The following is a 24,573-nucleotide window of genomic DNA, read 5'->3' on the forward strand; positions in this document are numbered from 1 at the left end:
CCGCATCAGCAGAGATTCTTGCAGTCTAATTGTCTCTTGAAGCAGCACAGTGACAGATGCAGAAGGAAACACTTGCAAACACAAGAGGAGAGAAAAAAAATAACTCTTCAGTACTGAAAGAAGTTTTTAAAACTCCCAAGAAGAGGGAAGAAAAAAAATCAATAAAATTTCCACAGGAACTCCTAAGAGGAACTCATCAGTAAGTGTTCCTACCACACAGTTCAAGGGCCACTTGAAGCCTGCATTTTTTTCTGCATGAAGCCTCTAAAACATATTTCAGTCGTGTCCACTCTACTAAAAATAATATATATGAACATCTTCATTCTGCATTACGTGATCTTCTGTGAGGAAAACCTCAGCAGCCATATTCTATATCATATGTTTAGAATTAATCAGAGACATTTAATCAAGATTTTGCCTATCTTCCACAATATTTACTGAAAGTCCATTTTTAATATCAGTTATTACTCATATCACTTAAATGGCAGATAAAAGTCACAAGTTGGCAACTTTTAAAATTTATTTAGAAACCTCAGCTAATTTAGTGTAGAATAAAAACAGGGATTTACATTTGGGGGAAAGAAAGATTACATGTGTTTACCACTGTATCTAAAAGTTGTATCATCATAAGCAAATTGTGGAGACAGAGATAAAAGTGAGATAAGATGCAAATGAATATTCAAGCATATGACAGAATTAATGCCTTAAAACAAGGCAAATCCTTCAACATGAACATGAGGTGATTATTTAATTAAAAGATCCAACCACAAGAACTAGGAATTATTGGAGAACACTGTGAATCTTGAGCAAATCACAGAGCTACATTATTATAGTATGTTGGAAAAAAGTTCTGTTATGTCTATTAAAAGAGAAAATCTTCACAGCTCTCCGAAAAAAAAATTAAAAATCAAAAACATTTAAACATTATCACTTAAAAGTTAAGCCAGATGGCATAACAAGAATATTTACTTAACCTTTATCTTCATCTGAGAGAAATGTGACAATTATAAAGGTCTAGATTTAGAAGAGTTTAGAGTTTAGGTTTAGATTTAGAAGAATTTAGAAAGGTTTTACTTCCCCACACATTCATGTGGTCAATAGGGGATCAATGACAACTCCAGAAAAAGTTTTAGTGTTTTACTTCATGTACATTAACTTTACCTTCCTTGAAGTCATCTGCAGGCATGACAGATTTATTACTTGTAACTGAGGGATCTCAAGATTTTTTTCCAATACTTCATAAAATAAATATTTTCAAACTCTTGCCTGTGAACCAGTGATGAACTTCATGCATTATTAGTAGTGCTATAAGAGCAGATACAATTTATGCTGATCCTGATCTCCTTGTTTATAAACTGTGAGTTTTGTTTCTTAAAAGAAGAAAACAACAACAAAACAATAAACACTGACAAACAAAACACCACAACATTGACTATTTTTGAACTGCCAGTTCCTGTAGTGACTATAAAAATCTGTAAAAAGGAAAGGAAAGGATGAAATCCAGATGACTTTTCTCAAGTGAGAACCACTGTATGAAATAACGATTGCAGAACATTTATATTTGAAAGAAAATTCGGACAGAATTGCAGTATTTCTTTTGGGCTACTTTAATCTAACAAAATGCTGGTTGAGAAATCTTTACAGTTTTTATGAGAGTAAAACAATTACATATAGAATAGTCAAAACCTTTTAGAAGCTGCATCCTAAAGAGGAGATATGAAAAACATAATACTGGTAGAATGGATCATTAATTAAATACACATAAGTGTAATTGGATGTTAATGTGCCAAATGAAAAATGCAATGTCATCAACATAAAGCATAATTATAAATCCTAACTATGATCTGCCATGTGTACAAAGGTCAAAGCTAAATCTGCATGGCATATTCATCTATGGATTCTTTCCTTTTAGTGTGCCTTTCTTGAACCTCTATTTATTCTGGAGCATACCTGTGATATTAACTACATCCCTTTGAAAAGTTCTAGCCATATAAACCAGGATGTTCAGATCAATACAAAAAAATCTCATGAAAAAAATCAACCATTGTCTTAACTTCTAGAAGCAAAAGCAGATTTTACATCTTTCTCCTGATTGCATCCCAAAATTGAGATTAATAAAATCAGTCTCAGCTCTTTCCTAATCCTTGAGTTGAGAAAAATGCAGACCCAATCTCAAGTGCAGCAACTGATCATTTTTCCTTTACTCTTTTCCTTTTTCTCCTAAGATTCTCAGACTTTGCCTACCTTTGCTGGACTTATAAGTGATTTGTTGAGGAAAGGACAAACATGATGCGCTCCTCTTCTCTCTTGCACCAGACTTTCTGTGGCATAAGTAAGCATTGGGTGGGCCAAAGAGTCTGTAATCTAACTAGCTCTTTACACACAAAATATATGGGATCTGATCCCTTCTGCCCTGTGCACTTACTAGTTTGCTAAGTTTTTCCTATAGATACAGGTTTCCATACAGCTACTGATTACTCTTCATTGATAAAAGCAATGTGAAATTTTTCACAGGCTACAACAAGCCATCATTATTACAAATCTTCTAGGAAAGTGGCATTTATCACAGTCCTTATAAAATGAGAAAGCCTTTAATATTGTTAGGTTAAGTGTACAGTACCAGAAGAGAGAAATTAACTTTCCCTTCCAGGATTCACAGAACAAAAATTACATATCCAGAAGTTTATTTAAGTAATATCGGCTGATTAGAGATTACCAATGCTCTTCCCACTGAACGGCAAAATGCTGAAAAATCTTGGGTTAAATTTCATTCATCAGGACCTGAAGCCTACCATGAGAGACCAAAACCATGCTGAGTTAAAAATAATAAGAGAGGAATTCTAATTCTGTTTAAATCAATGTTCCTCTTATTTTTCATGCAAATTTGGATGAGATAACACGATATTCTGGAGCTTTTCATTTTTTATTTTAATGAAATCATTTTGATTTAATAGACTTCAACTCAATAAAATCAGTAGATCCCTCCTTTAGTTAGAAACCATACCAGCTGCCCAACGAAGTTAAAAGGCAGGAAGGCAGACAGCAATGCTGAAGATTTGATGATGGCTATGTACATACCACCTTTCATCATTCCCACTTCGTAGCATTTTCTCAGTCTGCAGGCCTGGCAACTCTTCCTTCTGTTCTTGTCAATGGTGCACTGGTTAGTAGCAGGACACATGTAGTCATTGTGCCCTGTAAATCCAGAGGTAAAATAAGGACATAGTTATACACAGACATAACAAAAATTACAATAACATGTTGGGAAAAAAAGCAGGGTTACCATCATAACCTCTCCTAAAATTTGTTTGTACAGATTTTGAAACTAACATCTCTATGCCACACATTTATTCGCAAATTCTTTAAATTAAAACTTCTGTAGACTAATTAAAATAGTGAACAATTAAAGCAACCACAAAAGAGGATCTATTAATATGAACAAGTGCCTTGACTTCCTTGCTCTCAGGCTGAGAAATACAACACCATCTGGTTTTGTGTGCCTGTGCTGATGTTTAACCAATAGACTGCACAAAATGAGGTTTATGAAATTAAAAAGGTCTACGCACAAAAGATTTTATCTATGACAGACAGTTCCAGTACAGAAACAAACAACAACATAGAACAGAAGCAAAAATCCTCAAATTATTAATTGTACCTCAGGGATAAATCAGTCAGCTGCAAGTCTACTGCTTTGTACAAAACCTTTCTGACATGATAAATTCTAAAATTACCACATGCTGAAACCAAGATTGTTACTGCTATCTTCTCCTTCAGAGCTCCTCTTCCTCATTTTTTACTCTCTTTAGGATTATTTGTTACTGCCATAAAGCAGTATCTATTCCAATTTGCTCTTTAAAAAAGTGTGCTTAAATCTGCTATAAAATTATTTGCCAACCATTGATGAAGGTTAGCAGGGATGAAAAAGCCTCTTCAAAACAATTTCATTGGTGCTCTGTATTCATCTGAACATAACTAAGGTACAGCACACACATTAAAAAAAATGTTACTGCAGAACTGTTTGTTCTTTCTTTGAGGTCAAGGGATCAGCTTGAGGTAAAGTAGGGTGGAGGTTTCACAGAGGCCTTGGTCTCATCAAATCATCTATCCTTGACTACAAATTAAAAAATAGAGTAAAAATTACTATCAGATTACACCAGGAGCATCTGCTCTCCAATGCTGCATAACTGGGAACTCATGAAAATAAGTAGCCAGACTCTAAACTTGTTAATAGGGGAACAGCTGACTATGCCCTGTCTCAAACAGACAGAAGTATTACTTTTTAGGTCTACTGGATAATACAAAATAATACTGGGAAAGTCTGTATCTGTATGCTTTGCTCCAGCACTGTGGTAAACAGGTACAACCGAACCACCATCTCAACCCAGCATGAGAGAATGCTTTAATTTTCAGTTCTTCTGGTAGGATACAGACTGTTCTATATCTGGTTCAAAACCTTTCACATGTAAGGAATAAAAAAATCAAGTCAGAAAGAAAAGAGCCTCAACCGCATATGCAGCATCTGCAGAGAAAAGGAGCAGGAAAAAAAAAACCCATAATTTTAAAAAATGCCCTTTACATTGAATCACACTAAGCAGCAGTGAACAAGTGTAGCACCTGACTTCAATCACCTGCCTTGTTCATTAGGCAACTTTAGAAATATCATGAGATAAAGATGGAAAATTTAATTACTCTTTTTAAAAACAAAGAAGTATGTTGAAGGAATAGCTAATCTTCTTTTTGGTGAAGTTAAAATTTATATTCACATGGTGAATGAGTGCAGGTTTTGGAATCAGCAAATAATTCAGAACATCATTTAGATCTCTCTAAAATGAGCAGATAAACCCCACTTAGGTCAAAGCTGATATCATGCTAACCACCTTTGCTGGATTGGCTGATTTTCATAGTGTTCAAAGGTTAAAAAAAAAGTGACAGAAGTGACTGCATGCAAAAACCAAAAATCAAGTGTAATCAATATCATCAAGGCAGCCATCCTATTTTTGCTATGCCTATGTGGGTGATAACCTTCTCCTTGGCTATGAATCTGCATTTACTTGTGCAAACCACAAGTTTGGAAATAAACACTTGGCTTGTAGAATAGTACATAAAATAATCCTATTTGTAATAGAGCTATAGTTTCTACATTCATATAATGATATTTTTCCTTTTAAAGAGTTTTATCATGAATTTACCATTTAAATGTTACCATAATTAGTCTGTTTTCATGAACATGATCTGCAACTTAGACAATGCACTGTTCACTCAAAGTGCTTGATTGACTTCACAGGATAAAGGATGTAAAATCTGGCTACTAAAAACAGAAAGATCTGTGTGTGATGGTCATACTTCTTTAGATTGCAAGAGTCATTGTTTAGCCTTTCAGATTTCCTGTAAATCTAGGGAAAAGATAATGCATTTAATATTTATCATAATTTTTCGTTTATTTTAGTCAACATGACTTCAGGAGATGGGAAAACATGTAAGCAACCAGAAGAAATGTTTGATAATTTGAGAATACAGTAAAAAGCATTATCAATTTAATCAGGAAAGAAGAAAGAAACAAAGGGAAGAAGAAAGGCAGGAACCATTCCCGCTTCTCCACAATACTTTCTGCTTTCAAGTATGGAGGTGGTGGAAGTGAAAAAAGAAGTTTCCTTTGCAAGGCATAGACAGACTAGGGCAGTCTAACTTGGGGTACCATGGAAGAGAAAAAGGCAGAAAAACACAATTAAGGAATAGGTAATATGCAAAAACAAGTTTCACTTTAAAGTGAAATAGTATAGAACTAAATAACCTTGATGTAGGTAAATTGTCTTTTAATTTTTCTACCTTTTATCTAATGCTTAAAGCTCATCTCTCTGCAAAGTTGATTCCAACCCATTTGACCTACTAGAAGGGATTTCTCACTGGTAGGAATTGTCAACATGAAAATGGGACACATCCACAGGTTCCCAGTTGCCCTGCCATTTGTTTTCATGGTATCCAAATCATGGTACATGCTAGAAGATTGAGAGTTGGTATCACAGGAATACCAAGAGGAAGAAATGCCTTCAGTGATCACTGATGCTTGTAGAGGGAAGCATACATCACTTGGGCTCTGTGATCTTACTGAGGCTTTTAAAAAATGAATGATCAGATAACCTGCACAAAATTAAAGGCAGTGAATTTAATAGGGTGGATCCCCTAGTTTTAATCCCCCATATGTAAAACTTTCATTGTCATGAACTACCATGGAAGAGTCTAAGGGACATTTTGGAAGTGCTTAGGGAGAGATGGTCGATTTTTCTTATAAAAACTCATCAATTGCACTTATTAAAACAGTAAAAATAAAATTAAGTATATAAAATTAGATAATTATGGCACTTCAGGAAATGCTAAGGTCTGTCCAAAATGGTGTCCAAAAATCAGACACTTTTCTCATGTGACACTCTGCTTGATAATGACCAACAGTGGAGGGGAAGAGGAAAAGAATGCCTACACTGATGCAGTTGAATTGACTCATTATGCATCTTGAACAAAGCCAGTAATAATTATTATCCTCTTACTGCTATGTGCTTTTCCTTTAATTATTCTTTTCTTTTCAATCCTCATGACACATATTTATTAAACTATTCTTTACCTATCTGAGTAAGGGAGCTACCAGCTTAGCCATTACCTCTGGAAACACCAGATCCCTCTATGATCTGACAGTGAAATTAGCAAAATTTTCATACATGACAGCTGGGATGAAAGGAAGGAAAGAAAAGCTAAATTGTAGACTTTATCCACACCTTAAGGTGCCAAACAAGACTGAAAATGAAAAGCAAAACCTTGGGAAAAATTACATTAAAAAGAAAAAAAAAAAAAAAGCACTTGGACATTACATAGGCTTACCCAGTGAAAACAAATGTTGAATGTAAAATAAAAAGTAACACCAATTTCAAGTTAAAGTGCCCCAATAAAACTGCACTTATTGGTTTTAAAATCACACTTATTCCTAACAGCTTCACAGAAGAACAGAAGGTTATGTCTAAATCCTTTATAAGCACAGATACTCAAATTCACAGCTTAATTACTCTCAGAAAAGGTCTTTGGATTTGGAATTTGTGTTCTCTTAGCAACTAAGCACTGCTGAGAAGATTAATCTTCTTTCTGGTTTTAAACAAGCAAAATATTAGTAACATGACAGTAAGGAAAAGAGTCTAGAAGGCTGTAAAACATCATTTGCATCCAGTGAGGAAGTCCTCTTTTTCTGCATACCTCAGAAGGAAAGATTATGAAATAACCTGAGTTAGCAGGGACCTGCAAGGATCATCAAGTCCAGCTCCTGGCCCTGCACAGGACAGTCCCAGCAATTGCACCTCGTGCCTGAGAGCATTGACACACATCAATCACACAACCACAGATGAATGAGAAAGGAGGAGAGGCTAAAATTTGTATACTCCATGTTATGTCCTTCAGCCATGTCATGGAGCTCACAGGCTGTGTTTGCCTTCTAGTGGAATCTTCTTCTCACTTAGGTATAACTGAACCTGCTCACATGAGCAGGTAATTCCAGCCAAATGACTGATACTGAGCTCTTCTTAAACCTTTCCATATAGTAACAGGAAAAATGAAGAAGGAAGGAGAATGGGCACTGCATGAGGGTACCAAGCCTGCTGCCATCTCACCAGTAAAATAATGCATATACTGAGCAAGAGTGATATATATTTTAAAAGCTACTGTTTAACTTTATAAATCTTTAAATATTAAATTATATTTTCTACTCAAGCAAATAATTTTGAAGTTTGTATTATTGGCCTTATCTTAAAATTTAATTTGGTGTTTCATCTACTATTTTAGGATTGTGATACCATGTGCAAATTTTACTTTTACCCGGATCCAATTTTTCTAATTTTAGACAAGGTAACAAAACAGAAAGGATATTTTTTCCTCATGACAAATAAAAATAGACAAAAATACTGATCCAATCTTACAAAATCTGGCAAGGAGTATGACATCAAGTTTCTGTTTCCCTAGCTGATAAATCACAATTGTTTTAAGTCCTTGGCACATGATTAGAACAACAGCTGTGTTAAAGGGAAAAACTCCCACAATGTATTACTCACAACCATCTCAATATGATCTCTCCAGAGACAGAAAGCATTTTCAGAGAGAGTTATAGGCATGTCATGGCCATCTTATTCCCATAGACTTTGAATGAAACTCTTGTATTTTTAGCTTCCCATTTTATTTGAGCCAGAATGGGAAGGGGTAGAGTTCTACTAAAGAAAACTCCCACAACTATTATAAAGAGCCTAAGAAGTTAAAAATATTGCAAATTACTCTCGTGGACTCAAAATACGATCAAATGTTATAGAAAAAAAATAATGTAAGTCTCTATTTTTATTCCAGGTATAACATCAGGTTTGGATCTTCAGTACCTGAATGGTGCCTGCTATCATAAATTTTTCAAGGACCTGTATGGCACTTTTTGAACTGAGTTTTCTGCACTGAAGTCTGTAAAACTAAAACCTCAGTACAGGCAACAGCTGGCTTGCTAAATTATTATACTAATCTTTGACACCAGTATTTTGACAAAAAAAAAGACAGTTTTCTGCCTGTGTACCACTTCCTCCTGCAAAGCACAACCGATCTGTGATCTTTGGTTGGCTCCCTCATCCCTAACATCAGCCATGCTCTATAGTATGGAGAGTCACCCATCTTATCACCAGAAGGGTAAACAACCAAGGTATCTTAGTCTCTTGTCCTGCATATCTCCAGCCACATTCTAGAGTGGGAATAGCTGTATTATCTGTCACACTCTATAAAAGCAAGTGGAACAGTTTAGCACTTTCCTGCCAGACAAAAATTGCATGTTCTCTTGTAGTTTCTAAATGTAAAGTGGTTTTTTTTTCTCATGTGAATATTTTGAATTGCTGAAAGTCTCAGTCCTGAGCTAGAAGTAATGTGAGTTTTCAGATAAAATAGTCACTAAACACTTGTAATAATGCTTATTAAACGTAATAATGTTTAATTTTTTGTTGTTGTTGCTTGATATTGCATAACAGTCATACTCCAGAGGAAGTAAAACAACATTAAAGGTGATAATAGAGGGTACATTAAGAACAGCTTCTAAAAGCCAGGAAATCTATCTAGGAAGCGGGAAGAGCTCTGGATTTGGCAGAGGAAAAACAAACGACCATTTATAAAATCCGATAAGAGTCAGTTCTCTACTCTCTGGCAATGTGTGTTGCCCAACTTCACAAATGTTTTCAATATTGCCTACATTGACACGTCATATGTCAGCTAGGAATATATAGTTCAGATGATTTCAGAAAATCAGTCTCAGAGAAGAACTGTCAGAGTTCACTGCTAAAATGGAAGCTGATACTGAATAAGGCTCCATAGTGTCTGTCCAGAATCCAGTTATATGTATTCCTCACAAATGGATAGTGATCTGGATTATTTCTTTTATTAATTGTTATTCATTTGTAGATGACATTTTTATGTGTTAGAAGAACAGAGGAAAGGCCAGACTACTCTGCTAGCCAGACTGAAATAAATGGCAGGAGAGTACAGAATAAGAATTCCAAATTACCTTGGCAAACTGGAGGTAGCACATGGGAAAACAACAGCACAAAAGCACAAAGTACAGAGGAGTGGTAGAAATCTCTGCATTAAAATAGGAGTAATCATATGCTCAAAACAATGAGGAAAAAAATGGTTTCTTCTGCAGAAAAGTATGCCTGGGTTTATTCTGCATCACACATTATTATGATTGAAGAGCATCATGTTTTTGTAAATAAGGCAAACATTAGAGAGTGATGGATACCATGTGATGGATGGGTTTGTAAGATAATCATATTATTCTGTTCAGTACTTGTGGAAAACCATATTGAAGGAAATTATGCTTCAAGAAAAAAAGAAAACAGTAGAAAGTGGAGAACCTCCAAAGCAGAACAACTAGAAGATTAGAAGTCAAGAAAAAAATACCCATGAGAAAATGTTGAATAAACCTTGTTTCCTCAGGTTAGGTAATACAGAATAATTTTTTTTCAAGTGTGATAGCAAGCTTCCATGATTTAAAGGTTGTCGGAGAAAGAAAGAGAACACTTTTTTTTGTGGCATGATTCTCAGGAAAATAAGTGATGACCTTAACCTCCAGGCAGGAAGATTCTAATTTCCCAGTAGCCTTCAAAGATAAGGTGAATAAAACATTGAATCAAGCTACAAGTTTTAAGAAACAGATCAAGAAACATATATAAGGAATTGGTAGAAGCTGATCCTATCACAGGACAGAAGGATGAACAAGAGCTCAGGGTCCACTGCAGCTCTATGATTTGCTTAGGCCTTGAAAAACAAGGAACCATCCTGGATACAAACATCTTAAGCCACTATCACATCCATGCTGAATGCAGCACTTAAAATTTGCTAGAAAAGCGCCACATTCAAAATTGTCTTACTAGAAAAACAGAGGTACTGACTCTTGCCTTTCAATAGCACTCAAATTTCTGAAACGAGATCACCATAAATTGCATAGCTGAAATCAAAAAAGCATGTTAGAGAATGCAATCAGAGCCAAAAAATGCAATCAGAGCACGTGTTTACCTCAAGGAACACTGGGGAAAAACTACTAAATGCACAAAAGTAAATCAAAAGAAGTTTCAGAAGAACCTGGCCGACCACCAGCACCTAGAGCAGTCTCAATGACAGCTAAATCCAGATAGACTTTCCAAATCCACCTTTTCCAGCCTTCAAACTTCCAACAGCCATCTCCAACTGGAACCATGTGTTTTCCACCCTGAGGCCAGATGCCCATCTGCAGCTCCCTGTTGATTGGCTGTGATTAACTCTGCTAATCTCACTGAGGTTCCTGTTCTGCAGTTTGGCTGACAGCTCATAGTACCAGCGTACAAGCAGTCTTATTTGGGAGTTTCTGCCTTCTTGGCTGCGGGATCTGAGCTGTTATAAAACAGATTACAAAAATACCATCTAAACAGAAGACAAGAATGGAAAATTAAAGGGAAGATCTCAGAAACCTCCCAAATTGACACTATAGCATTTGCCGCACTTCACCATTACCTAAACACTCACTTACTAGCATGATTCACCAGTAAAATTCTCTCAAACATGAAAATATGTATACATTACCACCCCTCTCAACATTACATACTTTCAACAAAGTAAAGCTCTATCACTGTCAAATAAAAACAATTGATAACACTCAAAGTCTACTGCCAAAACTCCCCTACATGATGGTCAGAAGGCATAAGTGCTAATTAAAATCCAGGTTCAAGGCACACAAGCAAAATACTTCCCAGCTTCAAGAATTCCTGCACTTTGGAGAGCATTATATCTCTGATCAAGACATTAAAGGCAGGCCTCTGGAATTCCTCAGAAATTCAACCACTCTCAGAAGCCAACCTGTTCTGGTAATGCCTCCCATCGTGGAGTAATTTTTAGCTGACTATATGTGAAATATCCCAGATATGAACAAAAGTTGTGAACAAAAGCAGAGAAGATGCACCTGAAAAACATAAGAAAGGCACATGAAAGGGAAATAGAATTGGTGATTTCTAAAATGCTTGAGCAATTCCAGGATCAAGATACCCTCTAACGTAAGGATTTACTCCTGATTTGTTCTGGATCCCTTGTGCTCCCTCTGGGGGTTTGCAGACACCCATATGTAGGCATTTGCTGGATGCTTGTCAGAGGTGGTATGAGTAATTCCTTCCTGTCTCATAGGGCTTGGTGGCCATCCAAAAAGCAAGGGAATCAGAAGGGGGAAAGAATGTGTGAGTCACAAGGGGATTTTTAATTTGTAAATGGCATTTGTAAGGCTCATGTTGAAATACATCATCCAATTCTGACATCCAGATTTCAGAGAGGCTGTTATGGGTGTGGGGGAATGAGTAAAGGTGCAAAGATAATGGATTCAGAAGATGGAAAGATATATAGCAGGAGACTGAAACATTTTACTTCACTTAAGATATCAAGGTGATTTGATGACTCTATGACCTAATTTTTAAGAACTTTCCACAGGAGAAAAATAGTAATAGTTACTAAGACTGGTTCATGAAAGTGATGTCAAAGCCAAAGTAAGACACGTAACTTTGAGTAATACACATTAGTTTGGTACATTTTTAGCATATGGGAGGACAAATCATTAGAATAAGCCGTCATTATGGCTCAAGAAAATGCTTGAGCCCATCGGCACCCTGAGTCTGGGCATCTCCTAAAATATTTACTTCCATGAAGTTACTGGGCTTTGGAGATGGATAGAATATAAAGTTCATATTGAGAGAGGAGAGTTATTTATCTGATGTCCCTTCTTGGTCTTAAAATTCATAAATATTTTAGGAGAGAAGTACAGTGTGCTGTGGTGTGGCTCCTTGTTATGCTTCTGAAATCAAGCCCCTCAACCAAATACAACTCTGAAGGCTACACCTGCTGGGGGAAGAGTGAAGCACTCTTCTATCACCAAGCAACGTGGTATCCTTGGTGTCCTGTGACTTTTCTCTCCTATGAAAACTTGTACATTAGTAACACTCTGCACTGAGGTTTCTCGAAACAAGGTCCCAAATCACTTTTGAGACATAAACTAACGAAATAGACTACTGACATTGGCAGTTTCAGGATGCAGTTCATGTTTTCAGCAAACCATCTGTTGTTTAAACAAAACCGAAAACTTGCACATACTGAGAAATTTCTAATTCAGGTTACCTCTTAAGCTTTAACTATTTGACAACAAAGTAAAACACCTTAGCATTCCAAACCCACAAAACATTGCCAGGAACATTCCAGATCCTCTGGATAAAAGTGAAAAGCCACCTAAGGTAAGTTTCAATGCAGATGTGAGTTTTCATAAAATTCCAGTATATACTTACACAGGTAAATATAGATACCTCAGACATCACTGAGAATAACAGAGGTAATTCATCACCACATACAGCTTTTTCATGTCTGTCCTTACTTTTTCCTATGGTTCTATTAAGAACAATGTAGAATGCTCGTACACAGTCTAACAGGAACATCAAGGTTCATGACAGCAACTCTCCTATGAAATCTCTGATGAGAAGTACAGAAATTATTATCTCTGCATCTATATATATATTGAGAAATACAGATTAGCAAAGAAAAAAGTAGCACAGTTATCTTTGCTGAAACAGCAAAAAACTTTGCTTAAAGCATTTTGGTTATTTTTGTTCACACAAAAAGTTCTGTGAACCTCAGCAGTGTTTGATCATTTGAGTCACAGGAATTTTTTCCCATTTATTTTAGGAATGCAGAGCATATATGCAATTAAGTATATATAATAAATCAAAAATATATACAATAATATTTAGTCTACGTATTCTTCTATAAATATATCTGCATGTAAGTAGCATTCATTCCTAGTTATCTGATCACTGTATATTTAAAATTATTATCATCTGCAAGGTAAATGCATGTTTTTGCATCTATTCTCAATCTAAAAATTACTTTCATTTTCGTAAATTGCACACATGTTCAATGAGAACATGTAACTGCAGAAACAGAGATCTCTTCCAAATCCAGTAGAAAATTCAAAAATTACCTTAGTTCATCAAGACTGGGTAGCTATGACTTTAAAAGTTCAGAAGACTTTTCTTACCCTCTGTGATCAAATGACCACAATTCTCTCATAAGTACTCATATTCTTTAATTATTTTCTTTATACTTGTGGACATCATTTTTTCACCCTAACTCAGTCACAAAAGAGGTTGATCAACTGGAGAAAGTTCAGAGGAGCTTAAAAAATGGAATCAGAAGTCTAGAAAGCATGCTCTCCTGAAAGAAATTGGTTTGTTTAGTCTGAAAAAGAGAAGACTGTGAAAAGATATGATAACAGTCTTCAACTATGTAAAAGGTTGTTGTAATAAGCATTCTTCGTGCCCACAGGGGATAGGGTAAGAAGCAAGGAGCTTAAATTAGAGCAAACATGACTTATAGATCATGAAAGACATTTTATGGGATCCTGGAAACTTAAGTTTCAAGATTTAAAAGCTTATCTACTTAAAAATTACGTTAAATATATTTATGTAGCAAGAAGGAAATTTACTAACTAGTCTTTAGTGTAGCACAAATAGAAAACAGATCCACACAACATTTGTCCATGTGGAGACCAAGGCAAAACCACCAAGTGCTGACAGCAGAAGCTCACTGAAATGGATTCATTTCTTCTACCACAATGGCCAAACACAGAAGATCTTTGCTGCACAATTACTTGACAACTCTTACTTTTGCTTAAGGCTATTTCAATTTCCACTTTGTTGTGATTTAGTTCAGTTCAAGCACAAAGACATAATTTCAAAAGTCTAAGAATAATTCTGACTGGGTCAGAGGAACTGAAAAGGAAAAATAACAAATACACAATAAGGGAGCTGTTCTCCTGACATCAAGTTAAAGTAAATTACTCTGATGTGAAGAAAAAAAAAAACATTTCACCCTTTCTCCCTTCAGTGTTGCTTATTACTGACCTCTAGCTCTAACAATTCGTTCTTTTTAAAATCATTTCAGTGTGTTTAGACAAATAGAAATATGAGTAACTATTAACTAATCATTGTCATTCAAATAATTCCATCAATGTCTACCCCTCCATCATTCTTTCACTTTTTTCCTTCAAGGGGGAAAGATTCGGAGCTGAATGCTGGAAGTCCTATTTAACTTACCTCAGTGCTAGTCATGCAATAAAACAGGCAATAATCATACCTTGTGATATGATACAAAACTGTTCCACACTATATTACCTTCAGTAAAACAGGCAACAGAAATTTTTGTGCCTATGTACCACCTGGAGATTTAAAAAGCTATAGAAACCTAAATAAAGCACAACACTTTACCAGTTTTCTGTTTAAAAGGAAGAAATCTGTTTTATTTTCTTCTCTAAATCTTAGATACTGAGCAGCACCTGTATTTTCTGCAGAATACTACTCATTTTAAGAGATGTTGAACAAAGCAAAAAAAAAAAAAAAAGCATCCATCCACGAAGTGACAGGCATTTAAGGAAAGAATTATCTCTGTCACAGCAATTAACAGTGTTTTTGTTAGATGCCCTTTACTCCACTAGCCTTTTTAACCACAACAAGACTGTGAACAAAACCATTCTGTGTACAGTTCAAAGCCCTACTTTGTTGACAGACACAAATAATATTTCATCAAGGAAACATTCCTTTTCAATACTGGCTCTCAGAAGACATCTAGTATCTTTAAGGAATTGAGATTTGAACTGAACCCTCTGGCTAATGGAGCACTAAATTAAGATTAATAAATCAATCAGCAGGAATTAATCATCTGACACATAATTTTCAAAAATGCCTTAGATAAGAGGAGAGATATGCATAGCCCGAAAGAATGATCATCTTGATCCAATATGGATTTTTAAACTAAATTTCTCACTACCACCATGGTCAGACATACCCAAAGCAAGGATGATATACAAAAGCTTTGCTTTTCCTCATTAATGTTGGACTAAGTAACATCATCTTTTATCCCTGCTAAAAGCATTCACCAAGTACAGAGCTAAATCTATGTGGGAGGGCACAACTGCTATTGAAAACCCAGTAAAGGTCACTGTCCCGGACTCAGGCTGGAATCCCAAGTACCTTCAGTTCCCTCCAGAGTAAAGAGCAAAGGTGACTGATTTGAACAGGTTATTACCTTGAATGCTCCTTTTGAAGAAGGCTTTGCAGCCCTCGCAGGACCAGACCCCGTAGTGGTACCCGGAGGCGTAGTCGTTGCAGACGGCGCAGTACCGCGTCTCCTTGGTGGACTCCATGGCCAGGCTCCCCTTCTCGCTGCTGCTGGACATCCTGTCCCGGATGCTGTGGCGCCTGTTATCGGAGCTTGGCCTGTCAATAGCAGAAAGAAATAAAAAGAAAAACAGGCATAGTTCTTTCAGGGAGGTCAAGCTTCATCCTCTGCTTCAGGTTGTAAAAAAGAAGTCTTGCTTGCTTGAAAACAACTGATAGACAAAAATTAAAAAAAAAAAATTTCTACTGCTCTCTCTCCTAGTTGGAAAGTTGCAGAATTAGTAAGACACAGGGCAATTTCTTATAAATCTGCCTGAAGTTATTGGGCATTTTACCTTGAAAAAAAAAAAAAATTGATAAATTGATCAAATATTTGTTAAATTAACCAAATTTTCAGCAACACAAAGAAATATCAAAAACCAGCACTATTTGGTGTACCTGCTCCTGTCCAAAGGTTTCAGCATAACTGTAATATCACAGTTAGGTTGAGAATCTGAGTCAAAAACCACTTATGATTGCACCTGAATTAGTTTAATTATTAACTTAAATTATTATATTATATAAACCTAAATTATTAACCAAGCTGTTTTCAAGTGTTATTGCCCAATTAGAGATGTAAGCTTTCCTTGTCAAGATCTAATACTACATATAAAAGTGCCTTTTCTCATTACTTTCATAAAAATTAAGAAGCTGTTTCAGCACGACAAAAAACAAGCATATTAAAAAAACAAGCATATTAAAAATTGTTACCAAAGAACTTTTTTTTCCAGTGACATAGACATTACTGGATATGTACTAGACATGCACATGGCCAGCATGTGCAGGATGCTGTGCAGGTGAAAACCAAAGAGATGTATCTGTAACTGGCAATGAATTCACATCCACTGAGCCTGGTAAGAGGTTATTATGGGTAGCTGCTGTGGGTGTGGTACACAAAGCTGAGAGGGTGTGAAATTGCCAAAGGAGCCACCAGTGAACTCTGGGACTGCCCCTGGAAGGCAAACGGTTCTTTGCAAAACATGCTTTCCAGTAAGAGTCTGCGCTAAAAATTGTCCAGGAGACAAATACCATTGGGTGTGACAGCAGCAGACAAGCTAAAGCATGAAGAATCCTACTGTTTATAGCAATTATCCACTTACATGCATGCTTTAATTGCTGGTCAGTAAATAAGTAGCTTTTATCTCCCCAGAATCTCAACATTTTCTCAAATAAACTTATCCTGGTTTTGAGCCTAGGAGACTCTTTCACATTTCTTCCTACATACCTAATTTGCCTTATTCCCTTCTTGAGAGCAGAAAACTTGCTATGCTTTGATGAACTGAGACATCTGGCACCAACCACACCTTCCTGCTCCAAACCTGTACTCCCCAGCAGCTTTCTGATTTCTTTTGGTATGCTGTAATATCTCATCCAGCCCAAGTTCCCTGACATCTCCTGCTGCAGTACCTCTCCACTGCTTTCTACCAGCCAAAGGCAACTGGACACTCTCACATGTGCTCTCAGCCATCCCCTCAAGACTTTTTATATATATATATATATATATAATTTCTGTCCCCAAATATGATATCAATTCAAAGCTTTTCAATGAAAATATACCAGTTATTAGAGGAACATGAGGCTTCACCAAGTTAGCAGAAACTGCTACTGGCATCATTCAGGAAAACAGCATTTTTTAAACCCAATGTTCTTTGCCAAGACTTATAAATCAACTAATTTTGAACATTTACTTAAATAACCTTCTCCTTTTGCTTGGAACTTGTGCAGAAGTGAAGAATTGTAAAGGGTGAAGGGCTGACATGACATAAAAAATCTCTGGTTTTTTATAGTGAGACAGGAAAATTGGAGAATGTCACAATTGACAATATGATTCTATGAAACTAGGCAGGGGGAAAAGTCCTTGAATATTTTAGATGTTAACATGTAAAAGATAAAAAATTTCAAATGTACCAAAATTAATACAGTATCATTAATCAATCATTATGGATACAACACATACATTGTACATATAACTACCTTTTACCTTTTCTAGCCCAACAAACCTAGCTAATATTTTATTCTTCTCAAGGTCCTGAACCTTCCTTTGAATTTGCTTTATCCCAGTGCCTCATTTAATTGACTTCCTTTTTTTCTCTGCTAAGTACTGATCACAGCTGTTGTTTCTTATCTTCTCCACCCCATTCTCATCTGTCTGCAGCTTTACCACCTCTGTCAGTACAAGTTTAAATAAACCATGTTGTGGCTTCTTTAAAATACATACTCTTAGGTGCACATAACCACAAGAATGTTCTAAGCATTTGTAGTAATCCAGCAAGCAATCTAACAACTGTCAATATAATTTTAACAGCCATAGACTAATCCATTAGGTATCATGATGACTTGATAGATTGTCATCATTTTTGACCAATTTTTTTAAAACTGATACAAATATGCATGTTATAGAATATAAGGTTCCCAGAATTATTTTCGTATCAATAAGAAGTACAAAAAAATCAAAACTTTGCAGTTTAAAAAACAGTACAAGAAATGCTACACACCTTCAAAAATATGTAATTGTTTTGATACTTCAAACAAGTATCAATTGTTTTGATACTTGTTTGAAGTATCAAAACAATTACATATTTTTGCAGGTGTGTAGCATTTTTTCCAATATTACACACTTACTAAAGCAATCCTAGTTTCCCAGTTGGATACAAAAGAAAACCCTTTCATAGGTAAAACCAAAATGAAGAAATACCAAAAATTATCAGTCATCACCAATCTATCAGTCCAGGTAAATTAAATTTCCATCTTTCCTGAACAGCCACTCTTTTTCAGATCAAGCCTAGGCTCACAAACACATTTTTATTGAAGTTATACTTAAGAAAGATTGAAATTACTCAAAAAATACTTCAGAGAGACAAACAAACAAAAAAGCTTTTTCTAATGTAAAAGGAATAAAAAAATTCATAAAATATGTGCGCTCCAAAGAACATAAGCTACAGGAAAACACTGAGAAGGAAGATGCAGTAAAGACAGTTATCTTTCCATGCTTGTGTAGAGTCTGTCCCACAGGTCCTTTCCATCCTCAGTCACACAAGGCCCCTGTTCCAGAGGAAGGCTGCAGGCAGAAGCAATGAGAGAGCTGGTTCCCTGCTTGTTCCCAGGGCCCGTGGTCCCAGGGATCACAGGGAAGCAGTGCTGCTGCTCACACCTGCCTGCAATGCCCACATGTGTCAAACCTGACTTGGGCCCCCAACACCTCCCTGCACACAAACTTGCAACATGGAGAGAGCACTATGACTCTGTCAACACAGGCTTTCACAGAGCAAAAGGAATCTAAAGGTGACCTTGCTGCTTCCCGCCCTCGGAGTCAGTTCCACTCCAGTGGCATTTGGGCAAAGTTTTGCAAACTGGCCCTGCACAGTCATCACATTTAGGCTTTGGTGAACCACACTAAAATACCCCTAGCCTCATATTCCCCAAAAATAACATTCTTTCCATTTATATGCAGTAGAAATAAAAGCTGGTAATAAATTAAGTCAAGTAATTATTAGAGGAGGAGAGGAAAAAAGCTTTTTGTGAAAAGAGGATCCCAATAATAGAGATTGTTAAATCAAAATAACATATCAGATTTCATCCCAGAAACCAGCTGCTAGTTAGTGTACATCACAGACCACTGATGCTGTGTCCTGACCAAAAAAAAAAAACCATAGCAGCCCACTCTTTATCAAGCTTTCAGTTAAGTTTCAAGGGCTGGTCTTCTGGAGAACATAGTACAACAACTTAACCCAGCTTAATGACTTGGCCAGACCATCATCCCCAAAATATACGAGCAGAACCTTTTCTGCAATTCCCTTTGTAACCTATGCAAACAACAGCAAAAAAATAAAAGACCAAAAAATCTTGCCAACTATGTTTATCAAAAAACCCCACACATCACAAAGAAAGAAATCCCCAGATAAAGCCCTCTCTCCAAGGCCTGCACAAAACCAGAACTGATTAGAAATCAAAAAAACACAGAATTTACAGCATATTACCAAATGTAATAATGCAGCAGAGATAATACGGAAAGTGTTTGGAACCCATAGAGCAGAACCAACTTGTCTCCCACACTCCCTTTCCTGTTCCACAATTTGATGAGTGTGTAAGGAAACAACACACCTCTGCTTTATACATTCACTCATCATCCACAGCTTTGAATCAGAAAAAGATTATTAAACTTACATTAACTGCAAAGTAAAAAGGAAGTGTGCATGGGAGAATTACAGTTTTATAATGTAAACTCAGGTTTTTTACATCAGGAGAATCTGACTGACGGGCAGAATGAATTTAGGCTAGCTCAAAGTACACAATCCACACAACAGTGAGGTCAAGCCCAATTTATTCAGAACCCCAGCTTTACCTGCAAAAAGAGGTTTTGTAGTAGGAGGACTTAAGGGGGATATTATATAGTTTAAAAAGACATCTTGAGAAATTCTAATTTTCTGGATTTCTTTTCAAACACAAAACTTTAATCTGCTTACCAGAATGGATGAAATTTCCCAGGGTAAGGTGCCTCAAAACTAATGGCCATTTCAAAAGCAGTCAAGGTCTAGTACAAATGCTTTTCCACACATTGGACTTATAATGACACCAGTCTGCCATTCCATATGAAATTAACCTGCTGTTATAATGTAAACTTCTGTATGGGGCAAAATACTTAGGAAATACTATTTGAAGAGACCTAAGTGCTTGAAAACACTTAGAAGACATCTCAAGGAGTACTGCAATAGGATTGAACAAGTATATAAATAAATAGAGAAAAGTGCCAAATACATTAAGGACCTCAAAACTGTTTTCTCAAAAAGTAACACAAATGAATCTGAAAAAAAATCATATGCCATGCAAATGAAAGTATTGGCTTAAAAAAAATCTGAAAATGTCTAGGGCTGTAATTAAGCTAAGTACAACCCCATGAGAGAGAGAATGCCTTACATGAAGTTGTATCTCAAGTGACAGAATCACAGGATATTTTAGGCCAGATGGAACTTTGGGACATGACCACATGCCGAGCCAGTGTTGGCACAAGAGAGGTTACAGCCATGAAGGTGGGCTCCAGCAATGGGAGCAGAAACTGGCATCACTCCTTGCCTGATACTCCACCAATGACGAAGATCAGCCAGGGCTCGCCCTGAGACCTCATTGTCAATCACTCCTGTTCCATGGCTCTGAGCACATGCAACACACACTACTAAATTCTCTTCTCCCCAAAATAGGATGGTTTTGTTTACGACACCATAGGAGAACTCTTGCATAGCTCCTGACCATGCCCTGGGAGAGGGCTACTTAACCTGGCCAAACCCTACCTGGCAGTGTGAAGCTATTCAGCAGTGAGAGCCATCATGCTGATCTTTGCACCATGCCCTGACCTCGTCTAGGTAATTAAAATATATGCAGGGGTTTCTTGCTCCACTATCCTCATTTTATTCCCTGATGATCAGCAATGTCCCTGGTGTAGCATCAAAACCAAGAGCAATAGACAACGATGCTGTCCCTTCCAGCTTAGTGCCTCTCACTAAACCTGACATTTCAGTTGACCAACAGTTTCTGTATGGGATAAACATAGCCGTGAAAGTTTGGCACTCCTGGGTGAAAAGAAGCTGTAGGATGAGGAAGAGCTGCCTTTAATTCAGACCTCTAAATGGGTAGCTCCTTCTCTTCCCTTTCCCACAGCCCTGACAGCTACCTGTGCCTTCACAAGTCTTTCCATCAAGGGAAATACAAACTGTAACCAGGAAGACCACCAGAGCAGAGCTGCACAGTATCTCCTTTGACACCTAGACAAGACAGACCACCCTGACAGAGAAATGCTCGACTGGTAACTTATTCTCATAAATTTCATGGCTTTTGCTCACATCTTGTCTTCTCCTTTGGGGTAAAAGCAGGGGACACCTCAACAGAACTACCTGCATAGAAAACCCCAAGCTGATGGAGTGAATGGATGAGGTGAAGAAATATTGACATAAAAGAATGAGGAGAGATAATATGAAGAACTATTTTAAAAATAACAGAAGATATATATGAAGGCCAAATAAGAATAATGGCAAGGAAACCAACTGAAAACTGACTGGCCTCATTGCAGAAAAAAAGAAAAAAATATAACTGACAAATGAGAAATGTAAGAAAAATAAACTAAAATAAAGATATATGAAAGTTGAATAATAAATTAATCTCTAAATGCTGATGATATTTCACAGTGTATCAGGAAATTTATTTAGTAGTCAGAAGACACTGAAATGCTTTCTTTAGAACAAAAATAAAATGAAATTTGATTTGGACTCTAAAATTTCAAAATTTATGTAAAATATCTTGGAATTGACCAAGAAACAGTAGTGTTGAGGACAAGCTCTGGCAACACAAAAACAAAAACTTATCTTCTTAGGTCATCAAAACTTCTTATTTGATGTGAAATTAAACATTTCCTTTGGCATTAGTTTTATCATCTTCCTTCATTCTTAACTCTGGGTAATTTTAAAATAAGTGATTGAAATGCTACATTTTGATATGCAAAAAACTAAACCACTCCATGTGTGCATCAAAATGTCCTCTTGAACTATCTAGTAAAGTCAGTGTAAATTTGCACCTTCTTACAGTCTCTTAAAGCTTCATTTTTGAAAAAAATTAATTTTATTCTCAGATCTGTCACCAGTATTTGCAGACTGCATTAAAGTCTAGAGAGATGTGCTTATGCACTGTCAATGAGTGGTCCACCTCTCCAGACACATTTCCGGGAGGTTCTGCTGATGGGAGGGTAAAGGATCCCAGACTACTTGCTCATGTGTCAAATACCTGAATTTGGATGTTTTCAATGCTTCCCTCTCCCACTCTTTCAGTCCTTGGATTCATTTTCCATGGCTTATACATGTCAGCTAATAATTTTGCAGCCGATTCCCTTGACAACATAGAAGTTTGCCCAGCTTTATGAAAAATGTGGAAGTTTTTCCTGGGATTAGCAGGGGAGTGAGGGATGGGTTCTAAATGGGAAAGAGGTCTATCTATTTGCCAGTTCTATGGGTCCAATATTTAAATCCATACCAAAAAATCTTTCAAATAAATGCTGAGAAATTGTCTCTCTTTCATTCTGATTCTCAGTGCTGTCAGAATCTAAACTACAGCGCACTTACAGGGTCATTTTCATTATTCTTAAGTAAAGAATGGTGGTGCAGCTGTATTCTATGGAATAGTCCAGAAATGAAATAGTTTTGAAGCAATAGCAAATCTCTGGGGTTTTTTCCTTATGCAGAGAAGTTTAATAATTTTTTTCTGTACATAAGGTGAATGCAGAAACACCCACACATATTCTTTAGATGAGTATACCTTAAAAAAAGATGCAATTTTAAACACAGAGTGGTTGAACTGCATCTTGCAAATGCTACTCAAACCTTCATTTATCCGTCCTGTGTATATGTATGCTACCTTTAATTACGTGACCATATTTTTCAAACAGCAACAGGCTCATCAGGGCACCAAATAAAAAAAATGCATTAAATGAGCAGCTACTCTGTCTGTGAGGCTTTTTTTCCATGACTGCTCAGTGTCTGGTGCCTTACTATCAGCACATTGTCCAAATTCAGAATTAATTTCCTCCCAGTATTTCCATGCCTCTATAGCAATTTAGCAGCTGGCAGGTCCTAATGAATGTATTTTTCCAATACTCTTCTGAGTCAAAAGGTTAAAAAATGAGACTGAGAGAGATTAAGGTCAAAAGTATATACTGAGTTATGGGCAACCTGAGTTTTTAAGTACTCACCATTAAATAGGTTTTGAATGCTCAGAGTGCTACTTTTCTTGTCTACAATTGCAAGAACAAATGTTCAACACTTACATGAATCAGACTGTAGGACTTCCATTTTGCACAAAGAAAATTACAATACAACACCAGAATGCTTGTGAAGAGTTTCATTTAAATGATTTCTGAACTTAACAGAAGCATTTGTGGCAGAAATAGACAGAAATTTAGTTCTTCAGGCCAGAAAATCAGCATCTTCCACATAATAATTTTTGCCTCTTTCCTTTTTTAGTTACCAGCCTTTGGGAAAAATAAGTAGAGAATTTACAGTGACATATTCCACTATAGAAGAATGACACATTCCACAGATTATCCTTTTCATATATTGGAACAGCAGCTCACTTATAATTACCTTGTAAACATGGCAAAAAATTGTAATAATAATCACAAAGGGACCAAATAAGATTTACACAGGTCACCTTATCTTGGGCTTAATAAAATTACAAGTTTGCAAATAATAACTTTTTGGCATGCAGCTTCTCACCTTCTAAAGAGGACATCTAGAAAAGCAAAAGTGCTACGTTTCTGCCTCTCAGAGTCACAGGCAGCAGAGCAGGGCTACGCTGGGGGACCCCTCACTAGAGTTAATGCAGCCTGGGATGGCAGATGGCTCATTCAGCAGCAGAGGAAGGATATCAGCGACACACACTAACTGCTGTATGCAGTGACACTACAAGGCCCGTCTTCTCTGTTTCAGGAGCAGTAAAAGCTCTTGGACAAACAGAGGCTGCTGCCACTGCTGCCAGTGGGAACCTCTGCTCCATCCTCCCACAGATGTTCTTTGTCTACTGATCTCATTTGGCCCACCCAGCCCCACTGCTCCCATTCTTACACCCACCTTTGCCTTTGGGCTCTCCCTTCCAGCATCATCTCCCTGTCTGGAAAGGACAAACTTCCCTTCTCTGGTGCCTGGCCTGACTCTGCCTGGCTACTTCCCTCATGCCCAGATTCCCTGCAGGCATTGCATCCAAAGCTCTCCTCTCTCTCTCTCACCATTCATTTTCCTCATGTCTTGAGCAGGATGGCTCCACTCTTCTG

The 24,573-nt window shown here is 36.8% G+C and overlaps 1 protein-coding gene across 1 annotated transcript in view; it reads right to left on the reverse strand.

Moving 5' to 3' along the window:
- ESR1 (estrogen receptor 1) overlaps window positions 1–24,573 on the reverse strand; it is a 160,429-nt gene that overhangs the window by 60,088 nt on the left and 75,768 nt on the right. The window contains 2 exon segments of the mRNA XM_059841965.1: window positions 3,079–3,195; window positions 15,637–15,827. Of these exon segments, the coding sequence (XP_059697948.1) occupies window positions 3,079–3,195; window positions 15,637–15,827 (308 nt within the window).

The sequence above is a fragment of the Haemorhous mexicanus genome, chromosome 3 (assembly GCF_027477595.1).
Source record: "Haemorhous mexicanus isolate bHaeMex1 chromosome 3, bHaeMex1.pri, whole genome shotgun sequence".
NCBI lineage: Eukaryota > Metazoa > Chordata > Aves > Passeriformes > Fringillidae > Haemorhous > Haemorhous mexicanus.